Source organism: Antedon mediterranea, chromosome 7 (assembly GCF_964355755.1).
Source record: "Antedon mediterranea chromosome 7, ecAntMedi1.1, whole genome shotgun sequence".
Classification (NCBI taxonomy): Eukaryota; Metazoa; Echinodermata; class Crinoidea; order Comatulida; family Antedonidae; genus Antedon; species Antedon mediterranea.
Window position 1 is genome coordinate 14,950,669 of NC_092676.1, and position 23,623 is coordinate 14,974,291.

General features: G+C 33.9%; 1 protein-coding gene across 1 annotated transcript; it reads left to right on the forward strand.

Annotated features, from left to right (window-relative positions):
* Positions 1 to 7,005: 7,005 nt before the first annotated feature.
* Positions 7,006 to 17,798, forward strand: LOC140055433 (solute carrier organic anion transporter family member 3A1-like). The gene is made up of 8 exons (XM_072100771.1): positions 7,006 to 7,465; positions 7,568 to 7,885; positions 8,253 to 8,417; positions 14,712 to 14,898; positions 15,680 to 15,806; positions 16,428 to 16,606; positions 16,830 to 16,894; positions 17,282 to 17,798. The coding sequence occupies exons 1-8, from the start codon at positions 7,006 to 7,008 to the stop codon at positions 17,575 to 17,577; spliced, it is 1,797 nt and encodes a 598-aa protein (XP_071956872.1). The 3' UTR covers positions 17,578 to 17,798.
* The last annotated feature ends 5,825 nt before the right edge of the window (positions 17,799 to 23,623 follow it).

A 23,623-nucleotide genomic window follows, 5' to 3' on the forward strand; every position in this document is an offset into this window, starting at 1 on the left:
AATACAATGCAATAGTTTGAAATTTAGCTGTTTAAGTTTGTTATCTGTGACCAATCGTTCTCTATATTAAAATGTGTTTCCCACTTTGTTTTACTCTTGATTGGTTCTTTACATTTTTTTTGATAAAAAAGAGAGGAATGTTTTTACAACTCATTTTACTTTACTGTATTGATATAACAACTTCGTTAACTTTTACATTATCAATTTTTGAATAGATTATATCTTTCCATTCTCGTGGTATTGCTTTTAGTAGACATGAAAATTCAGCAATCCAATCGATTTGATATTTAACAAAAATAGTAATTCATTTGTATTAAGAAATCTGTTATCAATTATAATATGTTTCATCTTTGTTATACCAGATCCAATCCAAAACCTATAGAGGAGTGAGAAACCATTGTGTGTTATCAAGTTGTTGCCCCATATAGACTGGCAGCCCAGAGACATTTGGTTAGATGAGCTAGGTACCAATATCTGACTATTTGAGTGTGTTGGGGGTCACTTGAAGTCAATGAAAATGGGAGTCTGCCGGGTACCCCCTGCTGCGTCTAGACCGGGGGGACCCCGAAACGTGCTAAAAAATCGGCCCGGGTTAGATGAGAGAGATACCACCTAATTTTACCACCATGGGATGCCCATTGGCATCCTTATACCAGTATCACAAACGACAGACTTTTTCTCTGCTGCAAAAGGCCCGCCAGACACCCTGAGGGAGGGCCTAAAATGGGGTTAGCATAGATGAGTGAGGTACCACTCAAAATTAATTCCAAATGAAGAAGTTGTGTTCATACAATACTAAATGGATAACAACAGACTAATTGTCTGCTGCACCGCAAGTGCCAGACACCCTAAAGTTAGACTAGAGGCCCCCCTTCCCCTAACTAGCCCAGCTTAGATATTGTAGATACCACCAGCAACCAATGTTATATGATTTAGCACATTGTAAGCAATACCAAATGACCTATTACAGACTATCTGTACACTGCCCTGGCCCTGGCAGACCCCTCTAAAGTTAGACTGGAGACCCCTCTTTCCCCAACTAGCCTAGCTTAGATATTGTAGATACCACCAGCAACCAATGTTATATGATTTAGCACATTGTAAGAAATACCAAATGACCTTATTACAGACTATCTGTACACTGCCTTGGCCCTGGCAGACCTCTCTAAAGTTAGACTAGAGACCCCCCCCCCCTATCCCCAACTATTCCAGCTTAGATATTGTAGATACCACCAGCAACCAATGTTATATGATTTAGCACATTGTAAACAATACCAAATAACCTATAACAGACTATCTGTACACTGCCTTGGCCCTGGCAGACCCCTCTAAAGTTAGACTAGAGACACCCCCCCCCCCCCAACCCCAACTTAGATATTGTATATACCGCCAGCAACCAATGTTATATGATTTAGCACATTGTAAACAATATCAAATGACCTATTACAGACTATCTGTACACTGCCTTGGCCCTTGCAGACCCCTCTAAAGTTCGACTAGAGACCCCATTTACCCCAAGTATAGCCTACCTTAGATATTGTAGATACCTCCAGCAGCAAAAAAAAAACACCCAAAACAACATGTTTAATTGAATAAAGTTTAACTTTAATCGAACTAACACAAAACAATTGAAAATATATCACATCAATGACGATAAAATGACCATTACCATTCTAAAGGGAAAAATAGTTTAAGAGTTTCAATTATTATATATTATAAGCCAAATATATATAAGTATGGATTCGGGTAAATTTAGCATTCCTTGCCTTTGGATGTCAAAGATACATCCGTCTGTAACTCTTGGACATATTTTAAGAGAAAGCTTAGTAATCACCCTAATAAAATTCATGATTGTAGTAACTTAATCTAAAGTGATTTGATTAATTAATAGTGGGTCATTTTAAATGCTGTATATTATAATCTTAATCCTGTATTCATATTTATATATATATATATATATTTATATAGATGCGTTGAGGCTGCAAACGTGCTCAATTTGAATCAAGAGCGAATATATATTTTTATAAAGTAGATGGAACACGGACGTTTATTACACGGTGTTTCACGTTAAACGATCTTCAGATAGACTGAACAATACCGTATCTCGATCGAAAAAAATATTTTAAAACAAAAATTATAAATATATATAATTTTAGTTTATTTTTATGTACTTTATTTATGTAGATATGTAGTACTGTATCTATTAAAAAAAGGTATTTGAACAAAATTAGAGATCTCAATGAGATCCAAATTGGCAATTGCCGCAAAATCCTCACTGAGTTTGACGTTGAAATTCACTCTAGAACTAAGAAGTTGAAAAGAGAACTTCCTGCATCCTAGTTTTAAAAAAAACTCAGGATTATCGCCAATGACTACTGTCGTAAACAATCAACGGTAATGGCCCGAAGGGAACATCACAAATTTGGTCTACCTGCAGACTTGGTCATTTCAACACAAATGACTCTACCTTCGGATGACTTCAGCCGGGCTTTTAGGAAACCCTGCAGTAGGTTCGTTGGGACTTATAACAAGAATCAGAGCAACACCTCTGATTCAGTTGTTGAAATTAATTGTCGACTTTCCGAAGGAGAGAAAAAACTTCTTTCCCGAGGACTTAAATTCTGCCCAAAACCAAGGCAGGTCGGCGCACAACAACTATCTTTGGATATAGAGTCTTCCTCTAGAATATTGCGATTACGTGAATATTTTGCTGATTCAGACAGCAGCACCACGCAAAACGAAGGCAACATTAACAAATTTAAACCAAAAAGTTCCTGGAATCCACCTAAAAATCGTTCAAAACTACGTCCCGAGTCCAGATAAATGTGACAATCTCTCAAAACAAGAGAGGCAGGCCATTGCCAAATTGCGTCAGCTATCATCATTAAACCCGCTGATAAAGGTTCTGCCACTGTTGCTATGGACATCAAATTTTATTAAGAGGAATCCTTCAGACAGCTTCATTATATATCGTAAACTCACAACGGAACCCACCCCAGAAATTGCGGATAAGGTGGCCAAATCTGTTTCTGTGATGGTAAAAAAACACTCCATCGATCCTAAGATTTACAGTTACCAAATCCACTAGTAGCGTTGATTTTATGGACACTATAGTGACCATAGAAAATGGTACTCTCAAAACTGACCTATTCCGTAAACCCACTGATAAAAATATGTACCTGCTCCCTAGCAGTTGTCATCCCCAACACTGTACTAAAAACATACCGAACAGTAAAGCATTACGTATCAGACGTATCTGTTCTTCAGATTTAGATTTTCAGAATTGTACCGAAGAACTAACCGGACATCTCCGGAATAGAAATTACAAGAAGGAATACATCGAAACTACTATAAAGAAAGCAAAAGATATTCCTCGATGTCAAACACTGACGTACAAACCACGTCAGCAAAGTTCGACCAGAGTGCCATTGGTCACAACCTATCACCCTAGGTTGCCTCCATTACGGGTTATTAATTTATTGAGAAACATATGCCCATTCTACAGTCCACAGAACGTCTCAGGACTGTTTTTCCGGAACCACCCATTATTGCATTTCGTAGACCTCCCAACCTTCGTGATATATTAGTCAGATCCAAATTTAAGAGTGAAATTAACTCTCATGACAGTCAAAATTTGGGCAGTCACCTTTTACGGCAAATCTTGCAAAACTTGTTCATTGGTTGATTCTACTGAAAATTTTAAGAGTAACCAAACTGGCCGCATTTTTCGGATAAGACAATCAATTAATTGTCTAACCAAAAACGTCATTTATCTCATATACTGTAATATTTGTGGCAAACAGTACGTCGGAGAAACAAAATACACTCTCCGTATGAGAATGACACAACACAGATCAGCTATCAAAACATTAAAGCTTGATCAACCTCTAGCCGAACATTTTAATTCAGCTGGTCACTCGATTGCAAATTTCAGAAGGAAAACCACTGGGAATTACAACTTAAAACCACAAAACCTTTTGTACTTAACATTAGAACATACTCCCAGGTTGGTAAAATTATTCCATTGTCTACCAAAATTTAAGTTTCAATATTAACCACCATTTAAGCTGTTTTTTAGTTTCATTCCAAAATGGTTTATACTGTATCTCTACCAAGCTACCTTCTTTGTTTTCTACTCTTATTCAGACTCCACCCTGTCTCCTTTTGTTGTATTTCTTTTATTCCTGTCCACCCAGGCAGTACTTGCCAGTTCTTATCCTTCACTTGCAATGATGAAGGGCTAGTGTTGCCCGAAAGCTCTGCTAACGTTTCTGGCTGTTTTACTTTATCGTTTTGATTTAGCTTTTCACTTTTTTTTTGTATCTTCATTGAGATTCACCCACTGATACCCACAGCATTGTCATTTTTTCAGTTATTTGCCTTTGGATTTATATATATAAATATATATAGAGGATTAAGATTATAATATACAGCATTTAAAATTACCAACTATTAATTAATCAAATCACTTTTGATTAAGTTACTACAATCCTGAATTTGAGGTGATTACTAAGCTTTCTCTTAAAAAATAGGTCGCAAGAGTTACAGACGGATGTATCTTTGACATTCAAAGGCAAGGAATTCCAGATCCTCACAATTCTAGCAGGAATGCTAAATTTACCAGAATCCGTACTTGTTTATATTTGGCTTATATAAGTTTGAACTATTTTTCCCTTTAAAATGGTAATGGTCATTTTCTCGTCATTGATGTGATATATTTTCAATTGTTTTGTGTTAGTTCGATTAAAGTTAAACTTTATTCAATTAAATGTTTTAGGTGTTTTTTTTTTGCTGCTGGTGGTATCTACAATATCTAAGCTAGCCATACTTGGGGTAAATGGGGTCTTTAGTCGAACTTTATAGGGGTCTGCCAGGGCCAAGGCAGTGTACAGATAGTCTGTAATAGGTCATTTGGTATTGCTTACAATGTGCTAAATCATATAACATTGGTTGCTGGTGGTATCTACAATATCTAAGCTGGGATAGTTGGGGAAAGGGGGGTCTCTAGTCGAACTTTAGAGGGGTCTGCCAGGGCCAAGGCAGTGTACAGATAGTCTGTAATAGGTCATTTGGTATTTCTTACAATGTGCTAAATCATATAACATTGGTTGCTGGTGGTATCTACAATATCTAAGCTGGGCTAGTTAGGGGAAGGGGGGCCTCTAGTCTAACTTTAGGGTGGGTGGCACTTGCGGTGCAGCAGACAATTAGTCTGTTGTTATCCATTTAGTATTGTATGAACACAACTTGTTCATTTGGCATTAATTTTGAGTGGTACCTCACTCATCTATGCTAACCCCATTTTAGGCCCTCCCTCGGGGGGTCTGGCGGGCCTTTTGCAGCAGAGAAAAAGTCTGTCGTTTGTGATACTGGTATAAGGATGCCAATGGGCATCCCATGGTGGTAAAATTAGGTGGTATCTCTCTCATCTAACCTGGGCCGATTTTTTAGCACGTTTCGGGGTCCCCCCGGTCTAGACGCAGCAGGGGTACCCGGCAGACTCCCATTTTCATTGACTTCAAGTGACCCCCAACACACTTAAATAGTCAGATATTGGTACCTAGCTCATCTAACCAAATGTCTCTGGGCTGCCGGTCTAATATAGGTTGTTCTATAATTTGTTCATAGGAAAGTGACATTTTAACAGAATATTGATTGAATTCAGCTAAATACTTTAACATTGATTTATATAATAAAGGCATACTACTGTAATGTGTTTCTTTATATTTTACATTTGATATATTTTCAATAACCTCTCTTGGACCTATTTTGTTAAAATACATTTTAGGTAAACACTTCCTTCCATTTTAATGTGTAATCATTGTTTAATCTTTTAAGCCATGACATTTGTAGTGCCTTGACTTGAGATCTGGAGTCTGGAGCATTTACTCCACCACTTTTATAAATCATTGATTAATGTTAATCTTTTTATCTTTTCTGTTCTATTATTCCAAATAAAGTCGAATACAATTTTATCGACTTCATTTAAACGCATTCAGGGGTATCTATAATACTTGCGTTGTAGATTAACTTTGCTAACGTGTTTTTATTTAAAATCATAACTTTGCCAAATATCGAGAGGTTTCTTTTGTGCCATGTATCAAGCATTTTTTTAAAAGATTGAATTTTTTCAGACCAGTTTTTAGTAAAACATATTTCTTTGTCATGGCCAACATGTATACCTAGAATCTTAAAACTACTGTACACCCAATTGATGTTGAACACATTTTTGTCCTTCTTCTGTTTTTCCAACGCCCTAACCACATGGCATTGGTTTTTTCTTTGTTTAGCTTTAGACCTGGTACTAGACCAAATTCAACGATTTTATCAATGCTATTTTTTGGTTTTCATTTTTAGAAATAAAACTGTTAATTGTACAATTTTGACTTCAGTTGAAATAAATACTTTTCCAATTGGTATAAGATAAATTGCCTCCCGCTAAATAAAAAAAAATCAAAGAAATAATAATTGATTTCCGAAAGAATTGCACTTCACTAGCCCCGCTAAAAATTAATAAATTGAATCGAATCGAATCTGGTGAAAGCTACACATATCTAGGTGTGAAATACTGTACTCTGCTGTTCGTTGTTAGAAATGATGGGGTACATAGAACTGTATTAAGTTTATTCTACTCATCGATTTATTTTATTTATTTATCTGGACCATATTTAATGAGGTAATCCATCCAGAAATTTCTGATAGTTGTCATATTGTCTGTATTTTATCCTATTGTTGTCATACTGTCTGTATTTTATCCTCTTTTTATTGTAATAATAATAATAGTAGTAATAATAATACATTTATTATTTTTTATTTATAGTTAATAACAGGATGAAAACCACAACAAATGATAATCCTATCGTAGCCAGTAATTCGTCGGAGTGTTCATTATACATAGAGCCTGAGTCAAAATGTGTAAAGAAATTCGCTTCAGCGCCATTTTTTACATTTTGCTTATGTTTGGTAATATTTGCCGATTCATATGCAGCGGGCACCGTAGCAAGTATGCTAACAACATTAGAACAACGTTACGAACTGATGGCCTCTGATTTAGGCTGGATTGTGAGTTCGTATAATATTGGAACATTGTCAATTATTTTGTTTGTTGTTCATATTGGCAGTCGAGACTCAAGCAACCGACCAAAATGGATTGGTATAGGATCAATAACAATGGCAGTCGGGGTGTTTGTGATGTGTCTTCCACAATTTATATTTGAATCATACTCAACCATTAGTAACAGCAAGAATAATTCTAATATGACAACAAATAAATACCTTTGTATTGAGGAATTTGAATCATTTTGTGCAGTTGATAATGTATCCCGTTCTTCCGATAAGAGAATTGCTTTTTATCTACTTGTAGCTGGAATGTGTATTAATGGAATTGGCATAGCCCCGGTAATGCCACTAGGGTTTTCTTACATCGACGATAGCGTACCCAAGTCAACTTCAGGTTTATATATCGGTAAGTGAGCTTATGATGTTATTATATAGGTCTACTCATTTAAAAGTGACCACTTAAGATTTTTTTTTAAATTAAATCTATTTTTATTTTGTTGGTTTTTAGGCATTGTGCAGAGTATTTATGGATTTGGAACAATATTGAGCTTTCTTCTAGGGGCAGTTTTCGTTCTGTTGTGGGTTGATTTTTATCGAATACAAACAACAGACATTGATATTAATTCGAACCACCCATCATGGGTTGGAGCATGGTGGATAGGACTTTTAATATCTGGTCTGTTGTATCTGCTTGGTTCATTTCCATTATTTCGATTTCCAAAGAAACTAGGCATTCATGTTGATAAACTACCACCGAATACTGACCCTGAACGCGTAGTAGACGAGGATTTGGAAGTAGTAATCTTAAGAGGACATAAAATTGAAGGTAGGATTATACATTACTATATAAACAGATTCAAAGAATATACAATGATACAACTCGTATATCAGAATATAATATCGATATAAATAAAACAAACACTGATCATGCAGTGCCGATAAACTTGGACGCTCCTCCTCTTAACTAAAAAAACGAGTAAAATATTTGCACTCGCAGTTTTCTTTTCATTTAGTTTTTTTTCTATCCTACACGTTTTAAATAATAGAAATAACAGCGAGAATAATTTTTCGATTAAAGAAACACTATACCTATGACAAAATGCAGTAAGTCAATCAAACCTCCTAACGTAAACTTAAACAAGCTGTTTTATTCATTATTCAATGTTTTTATTTTATAAATCGATTTTGATTAGATCTTGTAAATTCGATAAAACGTTTGCTCACAAATTCACCTTTCGTCGTACTTATGGCTGGTATAACGGTTGAATATGGAATGTTTTTTGGAGAAGCTACATTCTTTCCAAAATATTTTGAGACACAGTTTGGATTGTCACCAACCAACGCAAATATACTGACAGGTAGTACTGTGTGTTTTATATAGGCCTTGGATATACACCTTTCTATAATGTTCATCACTGTGGTATTTTTCAATATGATTGATGAAAAATGCCGTTATAACATACCTGTATCCTTATTAGCATTTGATTAATAGTTAATAGTATTAATACGTATCTCATATCTTTCTAAATTCGGCATTTCTGGTCCCATTTGAAATTTATTTGTTAGCTATCTTAATTGTCGACAACGGCGTGTTGTCATACAAGGCCACGCTTCTGTTTGGCCTACTGTCCTGTAGAGTGTCCCTTAACCAAGGGTCTATCATTGGCCCCCTCTCATTTAATATTGTTATCAATTACCGTACCTTCCCCCTAACCGTGTTTACTTTTTGCCAATCATTTTCCTTTTCCCTTCAGTATGATCTTGTATCTCTCTTCAGATGGACCACTACCTGGAAACTTAGTTCAAACCTTCCTAAATATTAAATGTCTATTACTAAGAAAAATTACAATCTTAATAACCATGTTCTTGAGAGAGTTAAACTTGATAGTTGATCTTGGTATCATTATTGACTGTAATCTAAATTTCATTCCGCAATTTAATGCGGCTGTCAGTAAAAAAGCTAAGTCGTACTTGCTGGTGCTACTCCTATTAATTTATATTTTACCCTCGTTCGCCTCCATCTTCAATATTTTAGTGTTGTGTCAATCAATTTTCGTCCACTCATTGTTCCTGTCTTCAATGAGTCCAAGATCGTTTTGTCTGTTCTACTTGTCACTGTCCCCCGTTATCTATTTCTCTCCCTTCCTTTGTTTCTCGTAGTTCTGTTGTAATTCCCGGTATAATTGTGATTTTTATCTCGTTCTCCTTTCAGGTTAAACCTGATAGATACTCGTAATTCTAAATGTAATCTTTTATCTGTTCCTTTTTTCGTGTTAAATGGGTTTATTTCTCGTATCAGTTTACTTCTTAACAAGTGTGTTGAATGGACCGTTGTTTTACACAGTTATCAATGTTTTTGTAATACGTGATGTGATATTGCTTAAAGTTTTTACTATATTTTTAATCCATTCTATTAGTGGCGGATTTTCCCGCTGTCGGATGTGACTGAAAATAAATGAATGTATGAATGAATGAAGGAATAAACGAATAAATACATATTAGTCGAGTCAAACTGTTTCATTACCCCAAAAAAATTGCAAGAAATTACAATAAAAAATGGTCTCAAAAAACATATATCAAAAGTTTACCAAAATTGGACTACCGCAAAGGTTCAAAATTTGACGTTAAAAAAGATGGCCGCCAATTTTTGAAAATCGGTAACCGCTTGTAGTAGACAGCTGTATTTGGTGTCAAATTGTTCAAAATATATATGTTTATGTTTATATTTAAACTTTTTGAACATTTTGTTGAAACATGACCAGAAATTCCATTTTGTGACCTTTGACATATATGGCATGACGTCTATATATCTACGTAACTGCAAATCACAGATACTTGATATTGGTGTCAAAATGTTCAGAACATACATATTTATATTTACCCTTTTTAAACATTTTGTTGAAACATGACCGGAAATTCCATTTTGTGACCTTTGACCCATATATGGCATAAAAAATGTTCACATCTACGTAACTAAAAATCATAGAACCTTGATATTGGTGTCAAAATGTTCAGAACATACATATTTATATTTACTGTTTTTGAAAATTTTTTTGAAAAATAATCGAAAACACTAGGTTTTCCCTTTGACACGATGTCTATGCAGAGCCTGTAATATACATACAGGATCTGGAAGAATTGCATGTGAAAATGGATTAAAGGAATAAAAAACAATCAAATGAAAACAATGGCAAAGGAACTTGATTGTGCTACTATACAGTTTGAAAATAATGTAAAAATAATAGATGCAGGAGAAAAATATCACGATACACACCAAGAAATGTCAACAAAAGGAAGAATTAAAACCATCTATAGCACATTGGCCTCTGATATGATATCAATGAGTTAAAAGCTGAACAGGTACAGATTAAATCAAAGTAATTGGAAGCAATAACAAGGGAGAAGTGAAACAATGCAAACTAGCACGTTTACAAGGATTAAAGGAAGGAGGTTAAAGGGGGAAAAAGTTGTAAGAGCTGTGGTGCAGTAATGAAAACAAAATATAATGGAATTCTTCTTTGACATGCCTCAAATCTTGAGCAAGCAAACTTGAAGAAATGTCGAAGAAGTGAAAAAACAGAGTGATGAAGACATAATATGAACATGGACATTACAATGATAAAATAGTTAAATTATGGATTTATTAAACAACAACAACAAAGTATATTGTTGGAGCTAGAAATGCTATAAACTACATGTGTTTCACAACTTGGAAGCTTGGAGGCAGAGCCATTGTCAAAAATACACATGGATTAGTTGTCATCCTCGCAAGAACTGCTTGACAAATCCAATCATACATTACATCTAGATGGAACGTCTAAAAAGGAGAAAACTATGGCACAGTTGGAATTGTCACGATTCGAACATCTACCAAAAGTTATGGGAAACTGGGAACAATGATGGCAAATCAACAGATGAATTAATTATTTAATCTTTCTTTATTCTGAAATACACTTTCAATACAATGTACTGATTTCCAAAGTGGTTCAGTTCTTAACTACATAAATGTAAACAAAATACAGTATATAAATGGATAAAAGAAAATATAAAATTAAACCTAAAATTATCAAAATCAAATTAAAACAATTAAAGTAAGCACATTTAAAGGTTAAAACATAAATAATTGAGATTTTGAAACAAGATAAAAGAAGTTTTAATCATTGAGCATTAATTAGATTTAGTTTTGAATTAAAATTAAAGTTTTGAAATTTGTGATTTGAAAGTTGATACTGTCATATCATAAAGATCATTTTTTATTTTGTTAGGTAGAAAGTTCCATAATTTTGTAGATCTGTAATTAAAAGTTCTTTTACCTTGAGTATTATTCCATTTAGGTATTATCAAAGTGTTGTTACTTTGACTTCGTGTACCTTTATTGTGACAATCTTCAGTAAATATAAATTGAGTTGATAAATAGGGTGGTGCATGTCCATTTAGGCACTTGAAAAGTAATATTAGAATATGTTCATTCCATTTGTCCTTTAGTGTACTCCAACCAAGTGAGTTTAGGATATCACTAACATGAGTTTTGACATCTACAGATAATAATATTCTACCTAATCTATTTAATAAAATTTGAAGAGAATCTGAAAAGTTTACTTTACAATTTGACCAGACACAACTACAATAATCAAATAAAGGAATAACTAGTGCATTGGCTAACATTTTCAGAGTGTTTGATGGAATAAAATATTTTATACGACGAATAACACCAATGCGTTTGGTAACTTTTGATGAAAGGCTATCAATATGATCAGCCCATGTTAGTTGAGTGTCAAAAGTTACACCTAAATATTTAAAAGAATTTACTCTCTCAATAATATGGTTATTAAAAGAAACAGAGATATTTTTAAACTTACTATACATGTGAGTAGTACTAAAAACCATAAGCTTTGTCTTTTTAATATTTAATGTTAGTTGGTTATCATTAAGCCATTGAGTAACTTGATTAAAATTTACATCTATTTCAATTTGAAGCCTAAGTGGGTCAGATGAACTACATAAAAGTGTGGTATCATCAGCATACATGACACATTTACATGATAAAGAATTAGGAAGTGAGTTAACATATAAAATAAAAAGCAATGGTCCTAATATTGAACCTTGAGGAACTCCGATATTTACATTCAGTGATTCAGATTTACATGAATTAATACTAACAATTTGAGATCTTTGACTAAGATATGATTTAAACCATTTAAGCTCGGTACTATTTATTCCAAAACCCCTTAATTTATTAAGCAATATTTGATGATTTACCGTATCAAAGGCCTTTTTTAGGTCCAGGAATATAGCAGCTGTTGAAATACCTTTATCAAAATTATTTAAAATATAGTCTGTAACATCTAAGAGAGTGGTTTGGGTAGAGTGATTTTTTCTGAAACCTGATTGAGAAGGATTTAGAAGGTCATGAGATCTTAAATAATGATATAATTGGTCATGAACAGCACGTTCTATTATTTTTTAGACCAAAGGTAAAACAGAAATTGGTCGATAATTACTTGGATCTGATTTATCTCCTTCTTTATATATGGGCGTCACTTTTGCTTGTTTCCATTCATATGGAAAAATTGATGTAAACAATGATATATTACAAATGTAGCAAAGTGAATCACATATTATTGGCGCTGCTAATTTTAAAAGTTTACAATTTATATTATCAATTCCGGTGGCTTTATTACTGGAAAATTTGCATATTTCATCAAAAATATAGTCAGATGTAAGATAATCAAATTTAAATTTATCTACAAGAGTGTAATCTGTTGTCTTATTTATATTAGTATTTAAAAATTTACTTGCTAAAGAATTTCCTATTGACGTAAAATGAATATTTAATTCATTTGCTGTGTCCTTATCCGTAGTTGTATAATTTTCATTTTTATAAACTCTATTTACAGTTGATTTTGGTTTTGGAATTAGTTTATTTATGGTGTTCCATAGTTTTTTGGGGTTTTTAGTATTTTCTTTGATGGTGTTAGTACAATATTTCTTTTTTAGGTTCCTGTTGAGATTGTTCACTTTGTTTCTTATTTGTTTAGCTGTGTCCCAATCTTTAGAATCATTATTTTATGAGCCTTTTTATAATAATAATCCCTGTCTTTAGTTAATGTTGAAAGTAATCATTCACCACAACCATTATACAGGCTCTGCTGAAGAATCTACACCGCATCCACTTTCTCTGCAAATAATTTCCGACGAAAGACAAAAACTGTGAACAAAATCTAAATACTGTACAAACCAAATATGACACAATTTAACTTCTCGCTACAAAATATGGCAACAAGAATCATAAAAACATCTGAACTCTCCATCGAAATGTAAATGTGCATCAAATATTCCCATTCCAGCTTTTTTTTTTGGAAAGTGTGTGGAGCATTTATACGAGGACGAAATTACAAAGGAGCAGAAGAGTGGTATGTCGGAACAAACAATTAACTGAACGTCCACAAACCTGACATATAAATATTATACAAATAAAGATTCCTCTATATTAATCTGTAATCAAGTTAGGAATAATTTAGGTATTTTATATTTAACAATTTTTACAAAACACTACATATGAAACTTCAACACGCTGTGTGTCTAAGTGCGTAAAAGCTGATAGGCTCTGCATGAAAATATCATTCGCGTAAAACATGCCTCCTGTACATGTATGTGAAAATATTTCATGCCATAAGTATCAAAGGGCAAAACCTTATGTTTTCGGTTATTTTTGAACAAAATGATCAAAAACAGTAAATATAAATATGTATGTTATGAACATTTTGACACCAATATCAAGGTTCTATGATTTTTAGTTACGTAGATATGAACATTTTTTTATGCCATATATGGGTCAAAGGTCAAAAAATAGAATTTCCGGTCATGTTTTAACAAAATGTTTAAAAGGGGTAAATATAAATATGTATGTTCTGAACATTTTGACACCAATATCAAGACTCTGTGATTTGCAGTTACGTAGATATATAAACGTCATGCCATATATGTCAAAGGTCACAAAATGAAATTTCCGGTCATGTTTCAACAAAATGTTCAAAAAGTGTAAATATAAACATATATATTTTGAACAATTTGACACCAAATACAGCTGTCTACTACAAGCGGTTACCGATTTTCAAAAATTGGCGGCCATCTTTTTTAACGTCAAATTTTGAACCTTTGCGGTAGTCCGATTTTGGTAAACTTTTGATATATGCTTTTTGAGACCATTTTTTATTGTAATTCATCAAAAAACATTTTCTTGCAATTTTGTTGGGGTTAGGCCCTATATTTTCAGATTTTGACCCGACTATATAGGGCTCTATCACTTACCTTTACACTAACTGAAAAGTGATATTTACAGCCATTCTACCCTAAAACAAAGGATAATGCCTATAGTGTCAGGAGAGGTGGTACAATCCATGAAAAAAAGTTGCTGTCAGAAGATGCGATATAGGCCTAATATGACATGCTACTGTAATATGACCAATGATGTATCGGGTGGTGATCTTTGTAAGAATGGTTTGCAACGCGAGTCCGTGTAAATATTGGATTTGACGTTTGAAAAAAAACAACAACCTGAAGTAATTGGATGTTTTATATTCGTTGTCTTCTTTTTAACTCGGCTTTATCTCTCATTGTTTGTATAATATTCAATTACTATTTTTACATAGGTCTAGTTCCAGTGCCAGCTATTGGCATAGGCTGTATTATAGGCGGACTTTTGTTTAAGCGTTTGAATCTTAATTTAGCAGGCTCTGCATTACTTACTGCCATTCTTAGTGGGACTACACTTTTGGGACATATTATTCTATTTAATCTTGGCTGCCAGGGTCAACAAATAGTTACTAACACAAATGTGTAAGTATATTCATTCAATATCTTTAACTTTAAAATCTGCCCTGTTTCGGAAACGAAACAAGATAGAGAAAGAGAATTAAAAGAGAGCTGACGGGCTTAATTTGAAAAACCCAAATACACGCACTTATATCATATCTTGTGAAAAATAAATTAGGCCTACATAAACATCTAATCCACAATTTATGAAATTGGGAGTACTTGGGTACCAGTAATTATAGGCTAAAATGGAGTCAAAATACGCTCAGATTCTACAAATATATTGTGTAATCTACGCTTTACTTAACCGTTATACGATCCTGTAAAATGTAATTAGACTTACATGAAAATCTACGAATCTGAAATTATGAAAATAGGAGTGTGTTAATTTAAATAGTTATACTATATGATCGGCTGAAATGCAGTCAAAATACTTTCAGACTTGCAAAAATATTAATTAATTAACATATTAAACGTTAATTTTAATGAATAGTGATAATGCCTAGGCCTCAGTGTTACGCTGATAATCTAACACGATCTATTATTCAGTTTAAATTAATTAGGCCTAGACCTAAGTATTCACGTGAAATAAAAAGTTTCAATCTGAATAGTTATATTATTCCAAATTGTTGGCGATTTTGGACTTCGAGTTTTTTTTCCCGTTATTTTAAACGCGATGTAAACTGTAAATATAAAATTAAATAAAGTCAGTAAACTGATAAAAATAAGTAAAGTCGGTAAACTGATCTAGCGGATGCAACACTCGCTTGATGCTTCTGCTTATATTTTAGTTTGCCTTTCACAGAAATGGAACTAATGTGTTATGTGAAGAGTGTGATTGTAGTAATACTCAATATAATCCAGTTTGTGGTGCAGATAATATTACATACTATTCACCATGCCAAGCTGGATGTAGACAGTACAACCCTCAGGTAAAGTAATAATTATTTTCTTCTTTTAACGCTTGATGAAATTCAACTTTATTTTCCTATGGCTAGGAAAAGTTTTTACTTACCACCTACCTCGCTATAACCTTGATTTAATATGCTTCTTCCAAACGTAACAACACTCCTTCGATCAATTCATTCGAACCCGGACCTTCTGCTTGATATGCAGATGTCACCATTTCATGGTATTGTTCAAATCTGATTGGATAGCGACTCTTTAACATTCTCGGCGTGGTAAGGCGGAACAGCACTAGTACCTTTGTTCGCACGCGCGCACTAGAAATCAAATTGATACGCCCTCATCTTTCAATATTTTGTTCACGAAGTGGGATCTCCGAAGAGATACTTTTATATATGTAAACACAACAGGCAAAGAACATTCTAAACCTCCCGGTGATATACTGAAAATGTATTAATTAATTTGAAACGATAAGATTAGGAAATCTGTTAGCATAAGATAAATTCAGAGTTATTTTATATCAAATGTTTATTGATTTAAGGAGAGACACATAACAATTGTATTTTAACCATAATTTGCGTATCAATAGTTCTTACTTGAAAACAGATTATCTGAAGATACCAGATATTGTTCTTGTTCTTTTTCAGGAATCCGAGTATACTGATTGTTTTTGTTTAAGTGGTAACCCAAGCAAGTGGACAGCCATTGAAGGAGTGTGCAGTGGCGCAGTGTATTGTAGTTCTCTTGTTCCATTTCTTATATGTCTGTTTTTTGTAATTTGTGTTGCCAGCATGGAAGTAGCCCCGCAACATATTCTAGCAATGAGGTTTGTTTTAAAGACGTATTCATTCATTTCAAATGTATCTATAGTACAGAGAAAATATTGCAGACATGCTTGATAATACTATCAAAAAGAGTACATGGTTATTTCATATAATCAATAATTATATACCTTTATTTCGGTAGGCCTAACAGTATTGCTTACAATTTAAACTATAGGTAGAATAATACTTTTTATAATTAAATAAATGTTCGTTTTTATATTACAGATCTGTAGATAAAGAAGATAAAGCGATGGGATTGGGTTTTAAACATGTTGGTACAAGACTATTTGGTTAGCATTCATTAAGCTGTAATGTATAATGTACCTGTAGTGCAAGTAATTGAAGTGGAGTTGGAGTGGAATGGCTTTGTGGTTATGATGGGTCCTGAGTTCAAAGTCAGGATTTTTTATGACAAATCACAAATTATAACTCCACTCCCAAAGACTTGCTTATTTATTTATGTAGAGCACCTTGTGTATATGTTTCTCTCTTGTGAACAGATGCCACCTTGAAAGACGGTGAATGAATTCGCTTATGATTATCCTTGGCAATTTACCTATATAAAAAAAAGTTCAACGACTTAATCTTACTACCCTACATCTGATATTTATGTGAGGCTTTTTGTTTTCAATGCCTAACGATAATTATTCTTGATTGTTTTAATTTTATGAATTTAGGTATGATACCGGCTCCTGTTGTGTATGGTGCTGTCATCGATATGACGTGTAAGTCATTCAGTTCAGTTTGTGATCAGACAGGAACATGTGCCCAGTATGATAACCGTTTATTTAGACAAGCATACTTTGGTGTATGCATTGCTTTAAATGCAATATCATTTACTTTATTTGTTGTAACGTGGATGCTCCTGCGTCGTCGTATTCCAGAAACTCCAATGAATGAATCAACGAATGGGTATACTCGCCAGTCACAGAATGGATGTGAAAGTTTTGAACTTGAGCATGTAGAGCACTGAGGCTGTTAACTTGTTATTTTGTGCTATTAGTTTTTAAGTATACAAACTTTTACTTTCTAATCATATTATACTTGGGTGTTTCAAACTTCTATAATATATATAACTGTTTATAGGCCTACTAATTGAATCATACAGTATCATCATACATGGGTGTCTGACATTCAAAAACTGATAAATCTCTCGGTTCATATGCAGTTCAGTATCATCACATTGAAATACAGACAAAACATTACACGGACCAGGCTACTTTAGCGTTACGTTTGGCATCCACTGAATCAGTGGATGACCTATCCCCTCAACATGTCAATTGTGGTATAAGTTGACAGGAATAATACTCTGTGGTGTAATAAAAATGCCAGCGTGTTTATTTAAGACTGCAAGTGTTAAGAATAACTTGCTGTCCATTTTCAACTTCCTCTTACCAATGACCAATAGCAAACAGGCACTGCTTGTCAATCAGGTCCTCACTGACTGGGTATTAACCAATCAATTTACTATTAGATAGGTCACTGATTTTATAAAATAGTTTGCGGGAAATTTGATTTCTGACCTTGTACAGGAATAAATACTTTAGTGGTTGTTTATAATAATAATCTAAATATTTCTCAATGCTGCTTTATGCAAAGCAATTTAACTAGAACTACAGACACATTAAATAAATACTTTTAAACATGAACAATAGTTTTGTTAGGGAATTGGGATGGCCGTGTGATATTCAATTTATTAAATTTAATGGGAAAGTATATATCTTTCACATTTTTGGGAACAAAATGGATTGATAGTCAATCATGAGTACTTCCGAACAGTGCTATAAATGTATCACGAAAGCATATTAGTGTTTCATGTTTTATTCCCCTGTTGTTGGCTGGTGGACATCTTGTAGACAATGTACAGCAGCAACAAACATACATAATTGATACAAATAAACACAATTTAAATTTGATAACTCTACGCGATTTTATACGAGATAAATGCGTAGACTCGGTCATCAATGACCGTCTACTTGATAATATAAACGACGAGCCCGTGGAAGAAAATGTAGCCTACAACAGAACTATTAGAAAGAATTAATCGCAAAAGGGTTAGGCCTAAGCCAGATATACCACGGAGTTCAAATATCCCCCGCCATTCCTCTTGATGGATTGAGGCGGCAGGCATCAAAGCGATTTTAAAATTGAATGGAAGCGCATCGAAAATAAATAAAAGATCTTTCTCGGAAGATTCATTGTGGAGGAAAATCTGACTTGCTGCATGCGTTTGCATGGTAGGTAGAAATCAACGTGCCGATAAAAATAAAATAATTAACAAATTCTTATCAGATAGATCTACGTAAACGTGTGAAGTAGGACTAAAGAGGTCTTATTTACAGTATATCAGTAGGCCTAATTATATATTCGTATAAAATATCCTAATTTCCACAACTCAGGATTATGTCCATAATGATATCAATAATAAGAATCTGTTATAGGCCTATGCGTAATTTTTTTTAATTAAGCCACTAATTTTTCATTATCATACATTAAATTCAATTATACCATACACAATTCAGTGATTATTTTACAATTATTTTCTCATTTTCCCAATTGTCTTTTCTCTTACAGGTAATAACGTGGTACGTGCTTCATGATTGATGGTAAAATTAATTTATACCTGTAACAATAGATTATGGCAAGGCGTTTCGGACCGGACGGAGTAGGCCTACTCCTTTAAAGTTGTCATCGGAGGAGAAGATTAGGTGGAAGAAATGCTTTCCATGGACTGCACCAGAAGTAATTTCTTATGTAATAACGTTAGATCATGAATAATTAAAAATTGAATGAACCCACATAAGAAAAAAAAAGTTAAATGAAATGGGTTATACTGTAGATGCAAAAAAGGATAATCTGTTGGAAATAAAGTTTGTAAACATTTAAAGATCAAAAAAATCAATGTTAAAGGATGAGGAAAATATAATGTTAACAGTAAAAAGTTAGTAAGTAATTATTATAACAGAGAATATGCATTGTTTAAATGAAAATATGTTTGCATAGATAAATCCAAAGAAAAATAAAATGGGACAAACCCATGGGATGGATTTAGTAAACATAAACGTATTATAATTGTATGAAATAAATATGCATGTAGATGAAAAAAAACAACTATGTAAGAAAAAATAAGCTTTGTTAATGAAAATGTGTAATAGATAATAATTATGTATAAAAAGAGGAAACTATGTAATCAATGTGGTTAAATGATAATGTATGTATAAACAAAATGATATGTGGAAATAGTTTTTTTAAAGAAAATAAGTTAAAAAAAAGTGGAATGAATCCACATAAGAGAAGAAAGTAAAAAAGTTAAATGAAAATTTAAGAAGTTATAGTGCAAAAAAAGGATAATCTGCTGGAAATAAAAGTTTTGTAAACATTAAAGAACAAAAATATTAATATTAATGTTAAAGGATGAGAACAATATCATGTTAACAGTAAACATTTAGTAAGTAATGAGTATAACAGAGAATATGCATAAATTGTAGCTTTGTTTTCTTTTATTTATTATTAGTTTATGTATATATATGTATTTTTTTTTTTCGTATTCGTATTTAATGTTATATTTCGTGGTGGGTCAAACTTACTGACTGACTTATTATGACTCTCTCCCCACATGATTACTTCATTGCATTTATTATCCTGTATGTATGTTGTTATATTGAGGAAATAAAATTAAATTGAAAATGAAATTATATTTATTTGCAATTATCACGTATTTTGTTCTATTTTGCATTGTATAAAATTGTTATAAAACGTTTCTGGGTACAACACTTGTAAAAAAAAATTGTTTTGTACAAAAACATTGACTGGGTACAAAAACGGTGGCAGGGTATAAAAACAGTGGCAGGGTACACAAACAGCGACAGGGTACAAAAACGGTGGCAGGGTACAAAATCGATGGCAGCTGGGTACAAAAACAGTAGCAGGGTACAAAAACAGTAGCAGGCTACAACAACAGTAGCAGGGTACAAAAACAGTAGCAGGGTACAAAAACAGTGGCAGGGTACAAAAACGGTGACAGGGTACAAAATAGATGGCAGCTGGGTACAAAAACAGTAACAGGGTACAACAACAGTGGCAGCGTACAAAAACGGTGGCAGGGTACAAAAACGATGGCAGATGGGTACAAAAACGATGGCAGATGGGTACAAAAACAGTGGCAGGGTACAAAAACGGTGGCAGGGTACAAAAACGGTGGCAGGGTACTAAAACGATGGCAGCTGGGTACAAAAAAAGTGGCAGGGTACAAAAACAGTGGCAGGGTACAAAAACAGTGGCAGGGTACAACATCGATGGCAGTTGGGTACAAAAAAATGAGCAGGGTACAAAAACAGTGGAGGGTACAAAAACGGTGGCAGGGTACAAAAACGGTGGCAGGGTACAAAAACGATGGCAGAGTACAAAAACGATGGCAGCTGGGTACAAAAACAGTGGCAGGGTACAAAAACGGTGGCAGGGTACAAAAACGGTGGCAGTGTACAAAAACAGCGTCACTAATTTTATACAATAGTTCGCGGGAAATCTGATTGCTGACCTTATACAGGAATAAATACTTAGTGGTTGTGATATTCCATTTATTTAATTTAATGGGAAAGTATATCTTTCACAAAATGACTTAAAATATCTTTGTATGTCAGGCAGTGTTTAAAAGGCTGGAAGGCCCTGGTGGAAGGGTACAAACAGTGGCAGGGTACAAAAACGATGGCAGCTGGGTACAAAAAAAGTGGCAGGGTACAAAAACAGTGGCAGGGTACAACATTGATGGCAGTTGGGTACAAAAAATGAGCAGGGTACAAAAACAGTGGAGGGTACAAAAACGGTGGCAGGGTATAAAAACGATAGCAGCTCGGTACAAAAACAGTGGCAGGGTACAAAAACGGTGGCAGGATACAAAAACGGTGGCAGGGTACAAAAACGGTGGCAGGGTACAAAAACGATGGCAGGGTACAAAACCGATGGCAGCTGGGTACAAAAACAGCCGCAGGGTACATAAACAGTGGCAGGGTACAAAAACGGTGGCAGGGTACAAAAAAGTGGCAGGGTACAAAAACGGTGGCAGTACAAAATCGATGGCAGCTGGGTACAAAAACGGTGGCAGGGTACAAAAACGATGGCAGATGGGTACAAAAACAGTGGCAAGGTACAAAAATAGTGGCAGGGTACAAAAACGGTGACATGGTACAAAAACGGTATCAGGGTACAAAAACAGAGACAGGGTATGACAAGCAGTGGTCTATGGTACAAAAACTTGTGTTGTATACAAAGTGTCTGGGAAAAAAGACGATGACAGTGGTACAAAAACGGTGGCAGGGATACAAAAACGGTGGCAGGATAAAAAAACGGTGGCAGGGTACAAAAACAGTGGCAGGGTACAAAAACAGTCGCAGGGTACAAAAACGGTGGCAGGGTATAAAAACAGTGGCAGGGTACAAACACGATGGCAGCTGGGTACAAAAACTGGGGCATGGTACAAAAACAGTAGCAGGGTACAAAAACGGTGGCAGGGTACAAAAACAGTAGCAGGGAACAAAAACGGTGTCAGGGTACAAAACAGTGATCTAGGATACAAAAACTTGTGTTGTATACAAAGTTTCTGGGAAAAAATAAGATTGCAGGGATACAAAAACGGTGGCAGGGATACAAAACAGTGGCAGGGTACACAAAATTGTGTTGTACTAAAACAGTGGCAGGGTAAAAAACATACACACTTATTTGTAGCATTTTACGAAAAAAAGTATCAGAGTATTCATCAACAGAGCTAAACAAATGAAGGAAAGGGTCAGAACATGTGACTCTGGCAGATAACAGATAACATTACTTTTCAAGAGTGATAAGAAAAAAGGAAACATATTATTCAATTTGTTAACCTAAATATATCTTTCATTTTTAATTTAAGATAATTATTTACATGATGATAAAACTTTTGAATGTGTATTAATTTAAATTGGTTATCATCACTTGGCGTTTATTTTTGTTTATATGTTTATTTTAGGGTTCTTTCATAGGTCAATCATTTTTTTCCATTAAAATTTAAAAATTGGCTATTTGTAGTTTATTGTATTAATCTTTATGGTTTATTTTACATCATTTATATCTCAATGTATATTGCATTATTGTTCTTATCTTTGATTAAATATTAATATTATGTACTGTAGTAGGCCTATACACATTTTTAAAAATGCTCAACAAAGTCTCAAACCACATAAAATCTAAAAGTTCAAACTGAATATTTAATGGCCCATGAGAATTCTAGGTAGCCTGCGCAAAGGTCATGGAGGCCAAACTTAAGAGAATGACTCAAGCTCTTCCATGCGAATCATCTCAGGTTAGACCAACCTCCAGTGGGCAGGACTTGTAGTTAGAACTTGTGGCTCAAATGACACTCCAGGGCAATAAAATCACAATAACTTACAAAGCACTGACAGTAATTGCTTGTCAAAACCAAATTGCCTAACCGTAACGCTAACGTAGCCTGGTCCGCGTAATGAGGGGAGCCCATGAAAATAGCTGCTGCTGAGAGTATACAATTTAATATTATCAATGATTTATAATCAGCTGTATTTCAATTATCACTCGATTATACCGATATGCCTATGTATAAATTAATAAATAATAAGAGAATAGAAAGCATACTGATATCGGTCCATAAGATGATGTTTAATCAATTCATGCGTGAAATAATGATGTAATATGTTTACTATCATAGATGGCGCCAATATCTATATGTTTTTTTTCTAGCACCATCTCTTTATTTATTGTTATAGCAACCTCTATTTACTTTTTTCTCTCTTAATTTTTACAACATGGTTAGAACATCTGCATATCAAGCATCCGGGTTCGAATCTCAGTTGGATTCTCACACAGATTTCTTTATCTTATCGTTTCAAATGAATTAATTAAATTTCAATATATCATTTCAATATATTATTATGTTCTATAATAATATTCTATACCTTAGCCTATATAAATACGTGAACGTGATTGGTTGAAACTGCATCACATGACTACTGCTGCGA

Excerpts from the sequence above, each read along its gene's own strand:
- LOC140055433 (XM_072100771.1), top strand. The coding sequence starts at position 7,006 with ATGCTAACAACATTAGAACAACGTTACGAACTGATGGCCTCTGATTTA. Across the intron at positions 16,607-16,829 it reads CAACATATTCTAGCAATGAG|ATCTGTAGATAAAGAAGATA; the intron begins GTTTGTTTTAAA and ends TTTATATTACAG. Across the intron at positions 16,895-17,281 it reads TGTTGGTACAAGACTATTTG|GTATGATACCGGCTCCTGTT; the intron begins GTTAGCATTCAT and ends TTATGAATTTAG.